Below are 13,266 nucleotides of genomic sequence, written 5' to 3'. Positions count from 1 at the left end.
GGGAGAGTCACGAAGGGCTGGGAAATGTAGTTCAGTGGGAGATCACTTGCCTGGCAAAGAAACTCACATACAGTGTAAATTAGAAGAAAACTGCAGACGAAAAGGTCTGCAGAGCTCAAGAAATAGGTCCAGCAGTTAAAGGGGAAGGTTCTCAAGGACGACACAGACGAGTGTTGTCCAAACTTAGACACTGTAGAGCAGGCATAGACCTGCGCAAGTTTGACGGCAGGGCTGTCCTTTCCTTTCATTAGACACCAACAGCCTTGGGACCCATTATAACGTTGCAGATAACTTGTTTTGTTGTTACAAAGTCCATCTCACTTAAACGTTCACATTTCGAATTAAACTGTTAATTACGGCTATCTCTAGGGAAAACTGTTAGCTTTTCTACTGCACTATTTAACGTTTTAAACAAAAAAAACAAAGAGATATTTTAATGAAACACACACACACACACATTGGGGCCCCAAACAACATTAGCTCTAATGAGGATTTTCAAACGGCGTGCGGTTGCAAAGTATCACCAGAAAAATGGTTTCCTAATTTTGAGGTTGAGCATGGTAACATCAATATCATGGGAAGTTATTATTCTACAAATTTAGCACCTCCACTTAGCCTATACCAACGAGGCTTGGTCAAGTCCCGGTCCAAAGATTCTTAAGACGCTGTAGAGCAGGCATAGACAGGCTCAAGTTTGGCGGTAGGGCAGTTCTTCCCTTTCATTAGCCGCTTACAGGCTTGGGTCCCATTACAACGTTGCAAACAACTTCTGCCTTTCCAAAAACTCCTCAAAGCGGCAGTCACCATTAGGAAAAGTTAGGAAGCTCACCGGGGGTTACGGAGGGCAGGCTGGTGCTACATCCGGGCAAACACTAAGGGGCTTGGGTAGAGGTTCGGGCTGGCCTAAGGCTGTCCAGGGGCTGAGGCCGGGGGAGACACGGCAATGCTCACCTGCCGCTGTGCTAGGAAGGTCTCCCAAAGATACACCGTCCAGGAAAAGAGCAACACCGCCCCGAAGATTCGCTTCTCCGCAGGGAAGTCCCACATAGCGTCCACCGATGCCCACATCCCCATGGTCACACTATCTCACCCGCTCCTTCGGCGTGCACCGGTGCCTCAGCGACACGCGTCCCTCAGAAAGTGCCAGCGGTGTCACAACGATACGGGTCCCTTCCGAGGGCTTCTTCAGACGCCCATTCCCTCAGCTTTGCCAGCAGTGTCACAAAGACACGTTTCCCCCCACTTACTCCTCAAGGACCTACTTATTTCTGCTAGAATAAGACGCCCCACCTTCCTCACTTCCGCCTGAAGAATGAGCAGCGGTGCACCTGAAATATCCCTCCGGATTCTGCGCGCAGGGCTCCAATTCAAAGGTTCCGGCCTTCTTCCTGGGAGCGTCTGTGTGGTCGCTGCCTCTCCTTTGCTTTGGCGGGTTACCAGAGAGGGCAATGGACCCCGGTACTTAACCGGGCTGGATAAACCGGGTCATAGAAATATTCCCCCTAGAAGTAGCTGGGAAGGATGAGAGAGGCTCTAAAACTTTTCCTTCCTTCTATTTAGTGCCGTTCAAAGGTTAATGTGCATCTCCAGGATAACTAACCAAACGGGGCATTTGGGGTTGTTTGGCTTGTCTTGGAAAATTCTGGTTTTGGGAATATTAGAGATGAAAATGACTCTAGTGATTAGGATTTTCATTTACACATTTCATCTCATCCTCCCCAAGTGAAGTCAGAAGAGGCATTTACCTGTGAGTCCTGGGACTGCATTTCTAACCTCAAACAGGCAGGCTTGGTAGCCACTGCCTTTAAGCCTAGCAAGACCTTGTTTCAGACACACACCACCACCACCACCACCCATCATTACACACCATCACAGCTCAGTACCTTTGCCTTGGAATTCAACAATGAAATGGGGTCACTATGACCCCTGTTAATACATTGACTTTACTTGAAACGTGAAGCCAGAATTTTTCTGACCAAAAATATTTAATTAATAGTTTCTGTGAACTAATGTTGTCACTTTGTATAAACATTATTTATAGTGAATTGAAAAATCTTTAGCACCAACTAAAATATGTAGATCCATTTTAAAATATGGTGAGATTGTGATGCTAAAGATGTTGAGATTAGCCGGGCGTGGTGGTGCACTCCTTTAATCCCAGCACTTGGGAGGCAGAGGCAGGTGGATTTCTGAGTTCGAGGCCAGCCTGGTCTACAGAGTGAGTTCCAGGACAGCCAGGGCTACACAGAGAAACCCTGTCTCAAAAAAAAAAAAAAAAAAAAAGTTGAGATTAAGGTTTCAAATTTCTCAACTGTAACTAAATTTATCTGCATGAGCGTAATCAGTAGAAGTTACTTGACAAAGTGAATTACTTCAATATAGGACTACAAATTCTTTGGCAATCAAAAGTTCTTTGGGGGGATTTTTTGCTTTTAGCAAAATTAGTGGTGTACCTGATTGAACTGTTAGCTGAACTTTTGAGTTTTGTTCCCGGGCCTGGGAAATATTTTGTACTTGATTGGGTGTAAGGCAAATGGCATGAAAACAGGGATCACAGGCAAGTAGAGACATAGCTCTAACAAGTGCCATTTCCTCAGGTAGAAGGTCTCCAGAGAGAGGCTTCGTCTCTGTCCTCCTTTTTCATGGCTGGTTGGATGTTTTGTACTGGCACCCATTATGGTGTTGTAGAGTCCTGTGGAAAAACACAAGCATAGCCTAGCCCTTGTGTCAACAAAGGGTGACTGCCACTGTGATGTTGTACCAATGGAAGAGTGGTATTCCTAGGTAGGTAAACCCAATGTTTATAGGCAGGGCTTAATCCCTGATCATCAAAGGTGAGGAAGTTTAGGTGAAAAAGGGCCTCTGCCAGGGCCAGGGGAAGGTCATGTTTGGATTCAGGGGAGGTAAACTGAGTCAGCAAGTCCTTTAGAGTCTGAGTGGACCTTTCTACTATCCTCTGACCGTGAGGGTTACAGGGAATCCTAAAAGTGTGGTTAATCTTCCATGAGGCATCAAACTCATTGAATTGTTGAGAAGCATAGGGAGGGTCATTATGTGTCTTCAAAACCCAAGGCACTCCCATAACCAACATAGCAGATTCCATAGCCTTGATGGTGTGGGAAGCTTTTTCTCCCATTGAGGCCACAGCATATACAGAGAAGCAGCAAGTATCTACAGTAACATGTAAATATCTAAGATTACAAAAAGAGGGATAATGAGTCCAGTTCATCTGTCAAATAGCACTGGGGCATAACCCTCTTGGCTTGACACCTCCCCCATGGAATGGCCTCAATGGTGCAAGTGGGGCGCAGGTGGCACAAGATCTTGCAAGATGTTTTTTATTGTTTCGTGGATAATCTGGCAAGAGCTTGTGTAAGTTTTGTGGGGACAGGTGAAATTGTTTGTGTAATGCTCTCATCTGTTCCAAGAGCCCCTGGTCAACAATCATTACCCTTAAGTCAGTTATATCACTGCCAAGACTCCTGGCAGCCTGGAGTGGGATCTGATGTAAGAAATGAACCATAGGTGCACCCTATCCTCAAGGGTTCCTTGAAGGGATCCATAAAGACGTGTTTGGGACGATTCTGAGCTTTTATGTAGGAGAATGATAGTGTTCTAACAGCCTGTATTACATATGGGCTATCCAAAAATATGTCAGGCTCAGCCTGACAGAGTTCAAAGAGCCTCAGAAACCCCAATAACTCTCCTCATTAGACTGAGCCAGGGTTTCAAAGGATGTGAGTAACATCCTTCAAACCTGGCCTCTGTAGTAAAATCAATATCTTTGTTTGTTGGCACTGGAGAAGGCCATAGTGGCCTTAGGGATTGGGCTAGAATTGGGTAGGCTACAAGGGCTCAATTTCAACAGGTAAATGGGGAAGGGCCAACAGGTGGTTATCTGGGGATGGGTGGTTATCAACAGTGCCTGTCATCATTTCTTGAAAACGAAGGGAATCTGCCCATAAAGACTGAGAGTGCTTAAGAGAAAAGGGCAGTAGTATCTTATCAGATTCCTTATTATAAGTTCTTCTCATCAAGCCCCTTGTCTTAAGAGCAAGTTTAAAGGTGATTTCATATTGGAAGGCTACCTTATGTAGATCTGAGCTTAGTGCAGCCAGATGAGGGGCCCATTTTGCCACAGGGTCCCTCTGTAGTCCACATAATTATTGCCAGCAAAGGCCTTAAAGGGTTATGTCTATTAAGGCTTGAGTCAGACAAGTAGGTCATTATCTTCTGCAGGAGTCTCTTAGTGTCCTGGGTGAGGGTGTTCTTAGTAGAGGGGCTATTAGGGCTCTCCAATACGGAGAAGAGACTTCTCATCTCTTGATTGGGGATCAGGAGAAATAACTTTACCCAATTAACAGGCCCACACAATGATTGAAGCTCCACAAGGGAGTAGGTCCGAGAAATAGAGAAGGCCAGCAGTCTAATCTGCTAATCCCAGAAAGGCGTACGAGGGGGGAAGGGGAGGGGACAACTGATTGCATTTTTTTTCGGGCCAACCCACAGATTAAGCTCTTCTAAGTCTTTTAGGAGAGCTCTGAGGTAGCTCTTTGTGAAAGAGATGAATCAGGATGTGCCACCATAATGTTGTCCATATAGTGGATGATCAAAATATCTTTAGGGGCTGCCCGTAGTGCCTCAGACACATAAGGCTGGCAGATGGTGGGACTATTTTTCATTCCCTGTAGGAGGACTGTCCACTGGTGTCTCTTAGCTGGGTTTTGCATATTAGGTTCCCACACTGTAAAGGCAAAGCGGCATCTGTTCTGTGGTGCCAGGGCATTTGGAAGAGGCAATCCTTAATCTCCATCACCAGTCTGTGGGAGGGCACCAGGATGAGGCAGTCCCTCCTGAGTAGTCTCCATTTCTTCCATTTGTTCACTAATAGCGCTCATATCTTGTAAGAGTCTATATTTTTCTGACTTCTTTTTTTATGACAAAGATAGGGGTGTTTTGTCTACTGGTTGAAGGTTCTAAGTGACCAAGTATAAGTTGCTCCTCAACCAGTTGAGTGTGGACAATTTTGGTTCAATGTTTGGCCATTGATCAACCCAGATATTGGCAAGTGATACCCAGGTCAGTGGTATGGGGTCAGGTTCCGTGATGGCAGGAGGCCCAGGGTGGGCAAGTCTCTCTTAGACTTGGGGGCGATTCCCCTTTTAGCTGGATCCATGATGTCATCAAAGAAGGCCCAACTGTTGTAAGAACGACACCTATATCCCCTAATATGTCCCTGTCCCAAAGTGTACGAGACATCAGCAACAATGGAATTCCATCTAGGTGTATAGTCATTATGGGTGAATGTAGAAACATGAGGAGAGCTTAATATACGGTAGGCTTGGAGAAGTCCCCTCTTATTGACAAGGCTGAGGGGCACTCATTTTAGAATTAAATCATATCCGAGTGTACCAGAGTTCTGAGACCTGCAGTCTCGTGCCCAGCGAAATCCTTTATTACAGCAAGGGCACTTTGTTCTTGGCCTAGCGTTAAGGGCAGTCCCTACAGACTTGTCTTTCTGCAGCCCCAGCTGCCTGCCCTAGAGTCAAGGTCTTTGGTGGCTGCTACCCATTTATGAAGGTCATCATTATGGACTGCTGCCACCACATTGCAGATTGGGGCATTAAGACCCTCCCAATCCAATTGTTTAAACAAACATGTCTCAGGTGGGTCCTAAATCGACCCTTCTCTCCACTGCCTCAGTAACCCTCGTGAGAAAGTCTGTAAAGGACTTGCCTGATTGTTGTACAAGGTTATCGAAGTAGGCAGAGAGATCTCTGGGAGTGCAGGCTTTAAGGGCCTTGAAAGACAGATCGGCCACCTGGTTGAAGTGGTATGTTGGCAGATAGTAACTCCTCACAACTGGAGGCTTTGTTAGGATTCTTATGAACTATCATTAACATTATTTTTATTTATGTATAGTTAAAATGACATGATTATAAATTAGAATTCTTCTGATTATCATTGCAACATTCATAAGTAGCTGATCAAATTAAAAATAGAAATTTTGATAACATAAACATAAATTGTAAAATTCTATCATCAGTCTGTTAGTGAGCTGGATATACTGGGGCAAATCATAGTTTATAAAATAAGAGCATATTTGGGGATGGAAAGATGGCTTAGCAGTTAAGAGCACTGTTGCTCTTGCAGAGGGCCCAAGTTTGATTTCTAGTGCCCACATGGGAAATGCCTGTCACACTAGTTCTAGGGTATCCAATAACTTCTTTTGGCCTATATAGACACCAGGAAAGCAAGTGGTTACAGACATGCAGACAGTAATGCTCCCAGCCCCTCTCTACCCCAACACACACACACACACAAGTTCCAAGCCATGCTGGGGCTACCTAGTGAAACCTTGCTTAAAAAACAAACACCACCACCCCCACACACACACCACATTCTCCTTCATGCATATTCTCACCTTTACTCATCTCTGAGTAATTCAGGAGTCCCCAGACAGACTGCATATACTTCTTACAACAAGGACCAGCTTGAGACAACCTATTTGCAAAACATGGCCCTCTGTGACTGGCTTCTCCAATGTCTTCAGCATGGACCTCAAAATCACAACCCTGACCACCCTCTCTCCTTTCTCTATCTGCTCCAGTCTGGCTATCTTGCATTACCATGAGGTCCCAAGCCTGCTGAATCAGCACCCTACCTGTTTGTGCCAGGCAAATGTTTTTACCACCAAGCCATAGAACCCATCCTTGGAGACATTTCCAGCTATCATTACCCCCACATTACCTACTGCATACAAAGTAGATACTGGGCCCTGCTGAAGAGAGAACCAGATCTTTGCAGTGTGGTTTCAATATAGTTCTCTATTTTATTGATACACCACTGCACACATGAGGGAAGCAGTGCTTTTCTGGAAAAGATTGGAGTTCATCACATTTCAGATGTGGAAGTGAACCCTGATGTGGGCAAGGGACTCTGACAGTCAGAGCAGCTGCAGTAGGGTTCAGAGGAGCAGTCCCGCTTCACAGCAGGTTTCCGGGCGACGATTATCCCCTCCAGGTCTCTCACTTTGTTCTCCACCATCTGAAGCTTTTTCAAAATTTTCTCTTGCAGACCCAACGACAGGAAGATATTATTATTGTCTTGAATCTGGCGACCGCTTCCTTCTGGGTTGGCTAGCAAAACCTGAAAAAAGTCTGAGCCCTTCTTGTAAAGTTGGTAGAGTGTGATCACAAACATCACTATTTTCTAAAATGAAACAAGACCAGTGTCACTCAGTCATGTGCGTGAAATGTCACAGTTAGCCACAGAGCCAAAGCAGAATAAAGATCTCCTAGTAACAACCATCCACCCCCCATTTCTAAGCCAAGCTTTCCCTTCAACAGAACATCTCACACCTACTTTTAATTGTTTTTAAAAATCTTTTAAAGATATACCTTACTATTTTATGGGTATGAGTGTTTTGTTTTCATGTATGTAAAGATACCAGTTACATGCCTGGCTGGTGCCCAAGGAGGCCAAAAGAGAGGCTTGGCTCTCCTGGAACTGGAGTTACAGATGGTTGTGAGCTGCTGTGTGGGTGCTGGGAACCAGACCTGGGTTCTGTGGGAGAGTAGCCAATGCTCTTGTTTTTGCCAAGCCATCTCTCCAGCCTTTCTACTTTTAATCTTTTGATCATCATCAACTTACAAACTGTAGTGTTAGATAGGCCAGGGACTCAATTTGTATTTACTTAATAAAAAGTATGATAAGGGACTGGAGAAATGATTCAGTGCTTCAGAGAACTGGCTGCTCTCCCAGAGGTCCTAAGTTCAATCTCCAACAACTACATGGTAACTTACAACCATCCATAATGAACTCTGATGCCCTCTTTTGGCATGCAGGAATACATGCAGATAGAACACTCATATAATAAAATAAATTCATCTTTTTTTTTTTAAAGAAACAAAACAAATAAAAGGCAGAATATTAGATACCATTTGCTCAGTCTGTTACCATGTGGTGGGTTCTGTGTTAGAAGTTAGCTTGCCAGCTTATGAGCTATTCATGCAGGAGAACCCAGGACTTGACACACCTGTGTAGACACTTTCCAGTGTGCACCCTGTCAATGTTCAAGACCACAGATTGGAACTGATAAAGCCAGGACTGGGGTTCAGGAATTCTCCCCAGCATAGAGACCTAAAAAAGTAGATTTACTGATTGTGCTGGATAGTTTTATGTCAACTTGGCACAAGTCATTGGAGAAAAGAGAATCTCCATTGAGAAAAAAGGCATCCATAAGATGGGGCTGCAGTCAAGCTTGTAGGTCATTTTCTTACTTGATATTGGATGGGATAGGGCCTAGTCCTGTTGTGGGTGGGTCCAACCCTGGGCTGATAGTCCTGGGTTCTATAAGAAAGCAGGCTGAGCAAGCCATGGGGAGCAAGCCAGTAAGTAGCACCCCTTCATAGCCTCTGTATCAGCTCCTGCCTGCAGGTTCCTTCTCTGCTTGAGTTCCTGTCCTGACTTTCTTCCATGATGAATAGTGATATGGAAGTGTCAGGCAAATAAACTCTTTCCTCCTGGGTTGGTTTGGTTATGGTGTTTCACCACAGCAGTAGTTAACCCTGACTAAGACACTGGTCATGAAAAAATTGCTTTAATATGTTACAACAGATTCCTTGTAGGATTAGAGTAAAACCATAACTCCCCCTCTTATAGCAATCAACACTAGGCTAAGTTACACATTCTATCACTTTTAAACCTCAGTAATCCTATAAAGCAGCACTTTTAGCAAGCCCATTTTACAGATAAGAAAACTGGGGTAGGGGTTAAATGAGTGATCTCAGTTCAGAGCAGATAGTCCACCAAAAATGTGTGTATAACAAGCAGTCTAATTCCTGAGTCCACAGTGTTACTTACTCTGATATATTACTCCTTTTTGTTTGTGTATCTTTCCCCCCATTTTTCTCCCGTCCATTAGAGATAGGTTTTCATGTATCCCAGGATGACCCTCCAACTTGCTCTGTAGCCAAGGATGACCTTGAATTTCCAATCATCCTACCCCATATCTTCCAAACGATGGAATTATGGTGATGAATGTATCACCACACCTGATTTCTGTTTTTGTGGTTTAGCTTAAAGTGTTCAAGTGTCCAACCATCTCTCTGATTGCACTAAACTAGAAAGTTTGTGTTCTTACTTTACACTTTTATTAGATAACTGAAAAGTGTCTATGTTTGTGCCCGCACACATAATCTTGTATTGACAACTTATGTTTATTTGTTGGATTCTATTATATGAGATTTTGAATAAAAATTAAATTTGAAATCCTAAAAATGAGGTTTAGACTCCAGCCTTGCCAGCTCTAACAAAACCGTATAAATTTGGGCAGGAACCAAACTACTCCAATTCTAAAGTGGACATGGTAATCCCCGCTCTGCCTATTATGTGGGGCTTTCTGATGTTAAACTTCAGATTCAACCATGATTCCTAAATGGAAAAAGAAGAGAACTACAAAGTGATCCTGTAATAGTGCTTCTGTACAATCATAAAAACAACCCACCCTTTAAGAAAGCCCTCAGGATTGTCTACAATTTCAACATTTGGTAGGTAGAGTGATGAAGAAAAGAAGTTCAAAGTTAGCCTTCACTATCTGGTGAATCTGAGGGCAGCCAAGCTACAGAAGTCCTTCTTGACAAAACAGAACAAGAACCCTCCTTAAATTCTATCTTCTCATATTTACATCAAGCCTCCACACACCCCACTTTCTTCCTCACTCCTCATGTGAAAAATAAACTCCATCTCATGGAGTTATTAAGATTTCCCATAACTCCAAGGACAATTTTATAAATGAGCTATTATTATCATTGAGGGTTAAACGAAATTATACAAATTCCAAATGCTCCTTAAAATCTCAGTGTTTTAAACTTACGTTTCCCCTAATGAGCCCTAGTATGTTTCTGGGAGCTTAGCTTGTTAAAACATAATAACAAAATGAACTAGGATGTCTTAATGCACACACAACTCCCTATCAGTTAAATAGCAGAATCATTAACATCATTGGCAGTAATGTGCGAGTCCCCCCACCCACCCCGCACAGGAACCTGGTTGTCCTACACTGCTCATCCTATGAAAAGTGTAGGGCATGAAGGGCTCTGAGAGACAAGCGATCAATTAAACTTTGGCTCAGATAACTTTTTCAAGTGATGAACTTGTTCAAAAAGTTTTTTGAGACAGGGTTTCACTATGTAGCTCCAGCAATCCTCATTCTGTAGACTAGGCTGTTCTCAAACTCATGGATCTCCTGCCTCTGTCTCCCAAGTGTTAGAATTAAAGACGTGTGTCACTACCACCCAGTCAAATCTATTTTGTATTAGATACAAGCCAAACACCATTGTGAGAAAGTATTTTTGCTCACAACCTAATTGGTAGAGGTTTTCAAAAATAGTACAGTTTCAATCAACTTAAGAGACAGAGACAGTGGCTTACCCCTGAACACTTACATGGACTTTTAAAATTGGGTAGCAGCAATATGAAAGACAGGTAACCAAAATTAAACTTTAAGTCAGGAATGGTAGTGTTTGTTGCTCTCTCAGCCCTTAGTGAGGGATGGGGGTTGGGTGGGGTGAGGGCTTAACAAAGCAGGAGGATCCTAAATTTGAAGTCAGCCTCGTTCTACAAGGCCAGCCTAAAGTACCACTCTGTCTTAGACCAACAAAACCCAACAAACACCCAGCAAAAGACTTAAATTTCTCTATAAGTATACAACCTGAATTGACCGAATGCTTCGTTTCCATAAGGCAAATAGTCCAATTGCCAACAAAGTCAAAAAGGAAATCCCAAGGATGATTTGCACAGCGGGAGCGAGATTATCTAGTATTCCCAAGTTTGTTGGCTGAGGCACACTAGTAGTCTCTCCTATAAACATTGCTTGTAACCAATTCCATACTGAGCTGCGAGCAAGAGCATTTAAGAGGTTGTCCCAAGAAGAAGTTGTAGTTGGAAATGTTGGCATTTTAAAACAGCAGCTCCAGGAACTACATGTGCAGAGACTTCAGGAATCTAGACATAAATTAGGGAAAGCGGCCAGGGAGTTCAGATGTTCTGGAGCCATTATGAGCTGTGCTTTGTGATGTCACTCACCAGTGTTCTCTCAAGAGCAAGGAGGTACAGGCCTGTGTTTTCAGCTCAGTCATGCTGTTTCCTCGGATCTCTGGCCAGTCTTGGGTCTGGCACAGCATTCTCCCATCCTACGATGACAGAAATGCTCAGTGTGTGCCTAGTCTGATACAGCAGCCAATATCACTAGAAGTGGGGACAGCTTGGGCCAGGAATGACTCAGTTGGCAGTGTTCTTGCCTACTACACACAAAGGCTAAGGTTTGACCCCAATCACTATAAAACCAAGCCAGTTAGTCTTCTATTGCTGTCACATGACCAAAAGCAACTTGTCCTAGAAAGGGTTATTTCACATAGTAGATTCTAGTCCATGATCGAGGGAAGTCACAACAGGAACTTGGAAGGAACTGAAGCAGAGGCCATGAAGATATATCGCTTGCTAGCTTCCTCCTCATGACTTGCTCAGCCTGCTTTTTCTTTTTCTTTTTAAATATGTATGGGTATTTGGCCTGCACATATGTCTGTGCACCATGTACCTGCATAGGCCAGAAAAGGGCATTGGATCCCAGGAGACTGGAGTTATAGACAAATAAACCACCACATAGATGCTAGGACTCCAACCTGAGTCCTTCAAACAAGTTAGCTAGTGTTGTTAATGGCTGAACTATCTCTCCACCCCTCAGCCTGCTTTCTTATACAATCCAGGACCATTTGTTGAGGAATGGCATTTTTCAATGTGAGCTGACCCCTCCCTTACCACTCATCAATCAAAAAATATCCCCAGATTTTCCTACAGGTCAACCTGATGAAAACATTTTCTTAGTTGACATTTCTTCTACCCAGATGACCCTAGCTTGATACAAGTTGAAAAACAAAACAAAACAAACAAACCAAAAAACTAGCCGATATATAATCTCAGTGCTATTGAAGGTGAAGTAGGAGGATCTGAAATTCAAGGCCATCCTAGGATACATAAAAGTTACAAAACCAGACAGGGCTACAGGAGACCCAACCTCAGAACAACAAAAAGGTGGATAGTGTTGCAGAAGAACTTTTTACTTTCCAGCTTCATTTAAATTAAGTACCCACATAAGTCCTCTTACATAGTGTCCATACAGAACCTTTTCAGTACTTCTGTACAGGGGAGCAGTTATTTTCTTCCGAATGGGAAAGCCCAAGTTCATTAAGGCTGAGAGGAATTTGTAGGTAAGATTTAGAAAGGGCTTTTGGTGGGGGGTGGGGGGGTGGGGCACAGAGGCTCTTGTAGTCGCAGAGAAGCAGTACTCATTTGTTTGTTTGCTTGATTTTTTTTTTTTTTTTTTGAGACAGGGTTTCTCTGTGTAGCCCTGGCTGTCCTGGAACTCACTTTGTAGGACCAGGCTGGCCTAGAACTCAGAAATCCGCCTGCCTCTGCCTTCCAAGTGCTGGGATTAAAGGCGTGCGCCACCACGCCCGGCTTGTTTGCTTGATTATTATTTAAAGAGTTTTTTGTTTGTTTGTTTTTCTCTAGTAGCAGGAATAAGCCAATATCAATGGTCCCTTCGTGGAGAGAAAAAAAAAATCGAAACAAGCCCAACTTCTAGTACAGAAACAATCACAATCCGGCATAAAGCATTCAGCTGATACTGCCTCAGTTTCTTTCCAGAGGTTATACATGACTATTCAGTATATGGAGAATGTCCTCTTCCCCAGATCACCTAATTAATGCTTAAATAAATGCTTGATTTATTTAGACTAATGAAATAGAATTAAATAGACTAAAGGAGGAAATTTCAGAATTTTGAAAGCTTTTTTTTTTTTTTTTTTTTGAGACAAGGTTTATTTTGCGTGGCCCTGACTGTGCAGGAACTAGACGAGGCTGACAGTGAACCCACAGGGATCCTCCTGCCTCTGCCTCCCAAGTGCTGGGATTAAAAGCATATGCTACCATGCCTGGCCCTTGGGTGTGCTTTTATCTGTTTAACACTACTGAGTATTTGGCTCTTTAAGTTGCTTTCTGGAAACTCTTGGTTAAATTCTATGAAAATATGATGCCCAAAAGAGAGCAGGTTATTAGCTTATAAAGTAATGTGGTTGCTAAGACAGTAGCTCTTAGAAATAATCACTTACTAATAAAAAGCCTACAAAATTATTTTTCTACTAAATAAAATTCAGATAAATTATTTGCTCCACATTGCTAATAATTGGCAGGGCATGTTAACAT

The 13,266-nt window shown here is 43.2% G+C and overlaps 2 protein-coding genes across 2 annotated transcripts in view; both read right to left on the bottom strand.

Annotated features, from left to right (window-relative positions):
* Zmpste24 (zinc metallopeptidase STE24) overlaps positions 1 to 1,320 on the bottom strand; it is a 39,162-nt gene extending 37,842 nt beyond the window's left edge. The window contains exon 1 of the mRNA XM_021160898.3: positions 952 to 1,320. Coding sequence (XP_021016557.1) covers positions 952 to 1,074 — 123 coding nt within the window. The 5' untranslated portion in view covers positions 1,075 to 1,320. The remainder of the gene's footprint in view (positions 1 to 951) is intronic.
* Positions 1,321 to 6,813: 5,493 nt separating this feature from the next.
* Tmco2 (transmembrane and coiled-coil domains 2) lies at positions 6,814 to 11,040 on the bottom strand. The gene is made up of 2 exons (XM_021161446.2): positions 10,715 to 11,040; positions 6,814 to 7,212 (listed from the first exon to the last, which is right to left on the bottom strand). The coding sequence occupies exons 1-2, from the start codon at positions 10,958 to 10,960 to the stop codon at positions 6,895 to 6,897; spliced, it is 564 nt and encodes a 187-aa protein (XP_021017105.1). The 5' UTR covers positions 10,961 to 11,040; the 3' UTR covers positions 6,814 to 6,894.
* Positions 11,041 to 13,266: the final 2,226 nt, after the last annotated feature.

The sequence above is a fragment of the Mus caroli genome, unplaced genomic scaffold (assembly GCF_978045245.1).
Source record: "Mus caroli unplaced genomic scaffold, Mus_caroli_1 scaffold_6, whole genome shotgun sequence".
NCBI classification, from domain to species: Eukaryota; Metazoa; Chordata; class Mammalia; order Rodentia; family Muridae; genus Mus; species Mus caroli.
This window is presented reverse-complemented; position numbering and strand designations above follow the sequence as displayed.

Coding starts and splice junctions, on each gene's coding strand:
- Tmco2 (XM_021161446.2), bottom strand. CDS start 10,960: ATGCCAACATTTCCAACTACAACTTCTTCTTGGGACAACCTCTTAAAT. Junction 7,213..10,714: donor GAAGCATTCGGTCAATTCAG/GTTGTATACTTA, acceptor GTTTCATTTTAG/AAAATAGTGATGTTTGTGAT.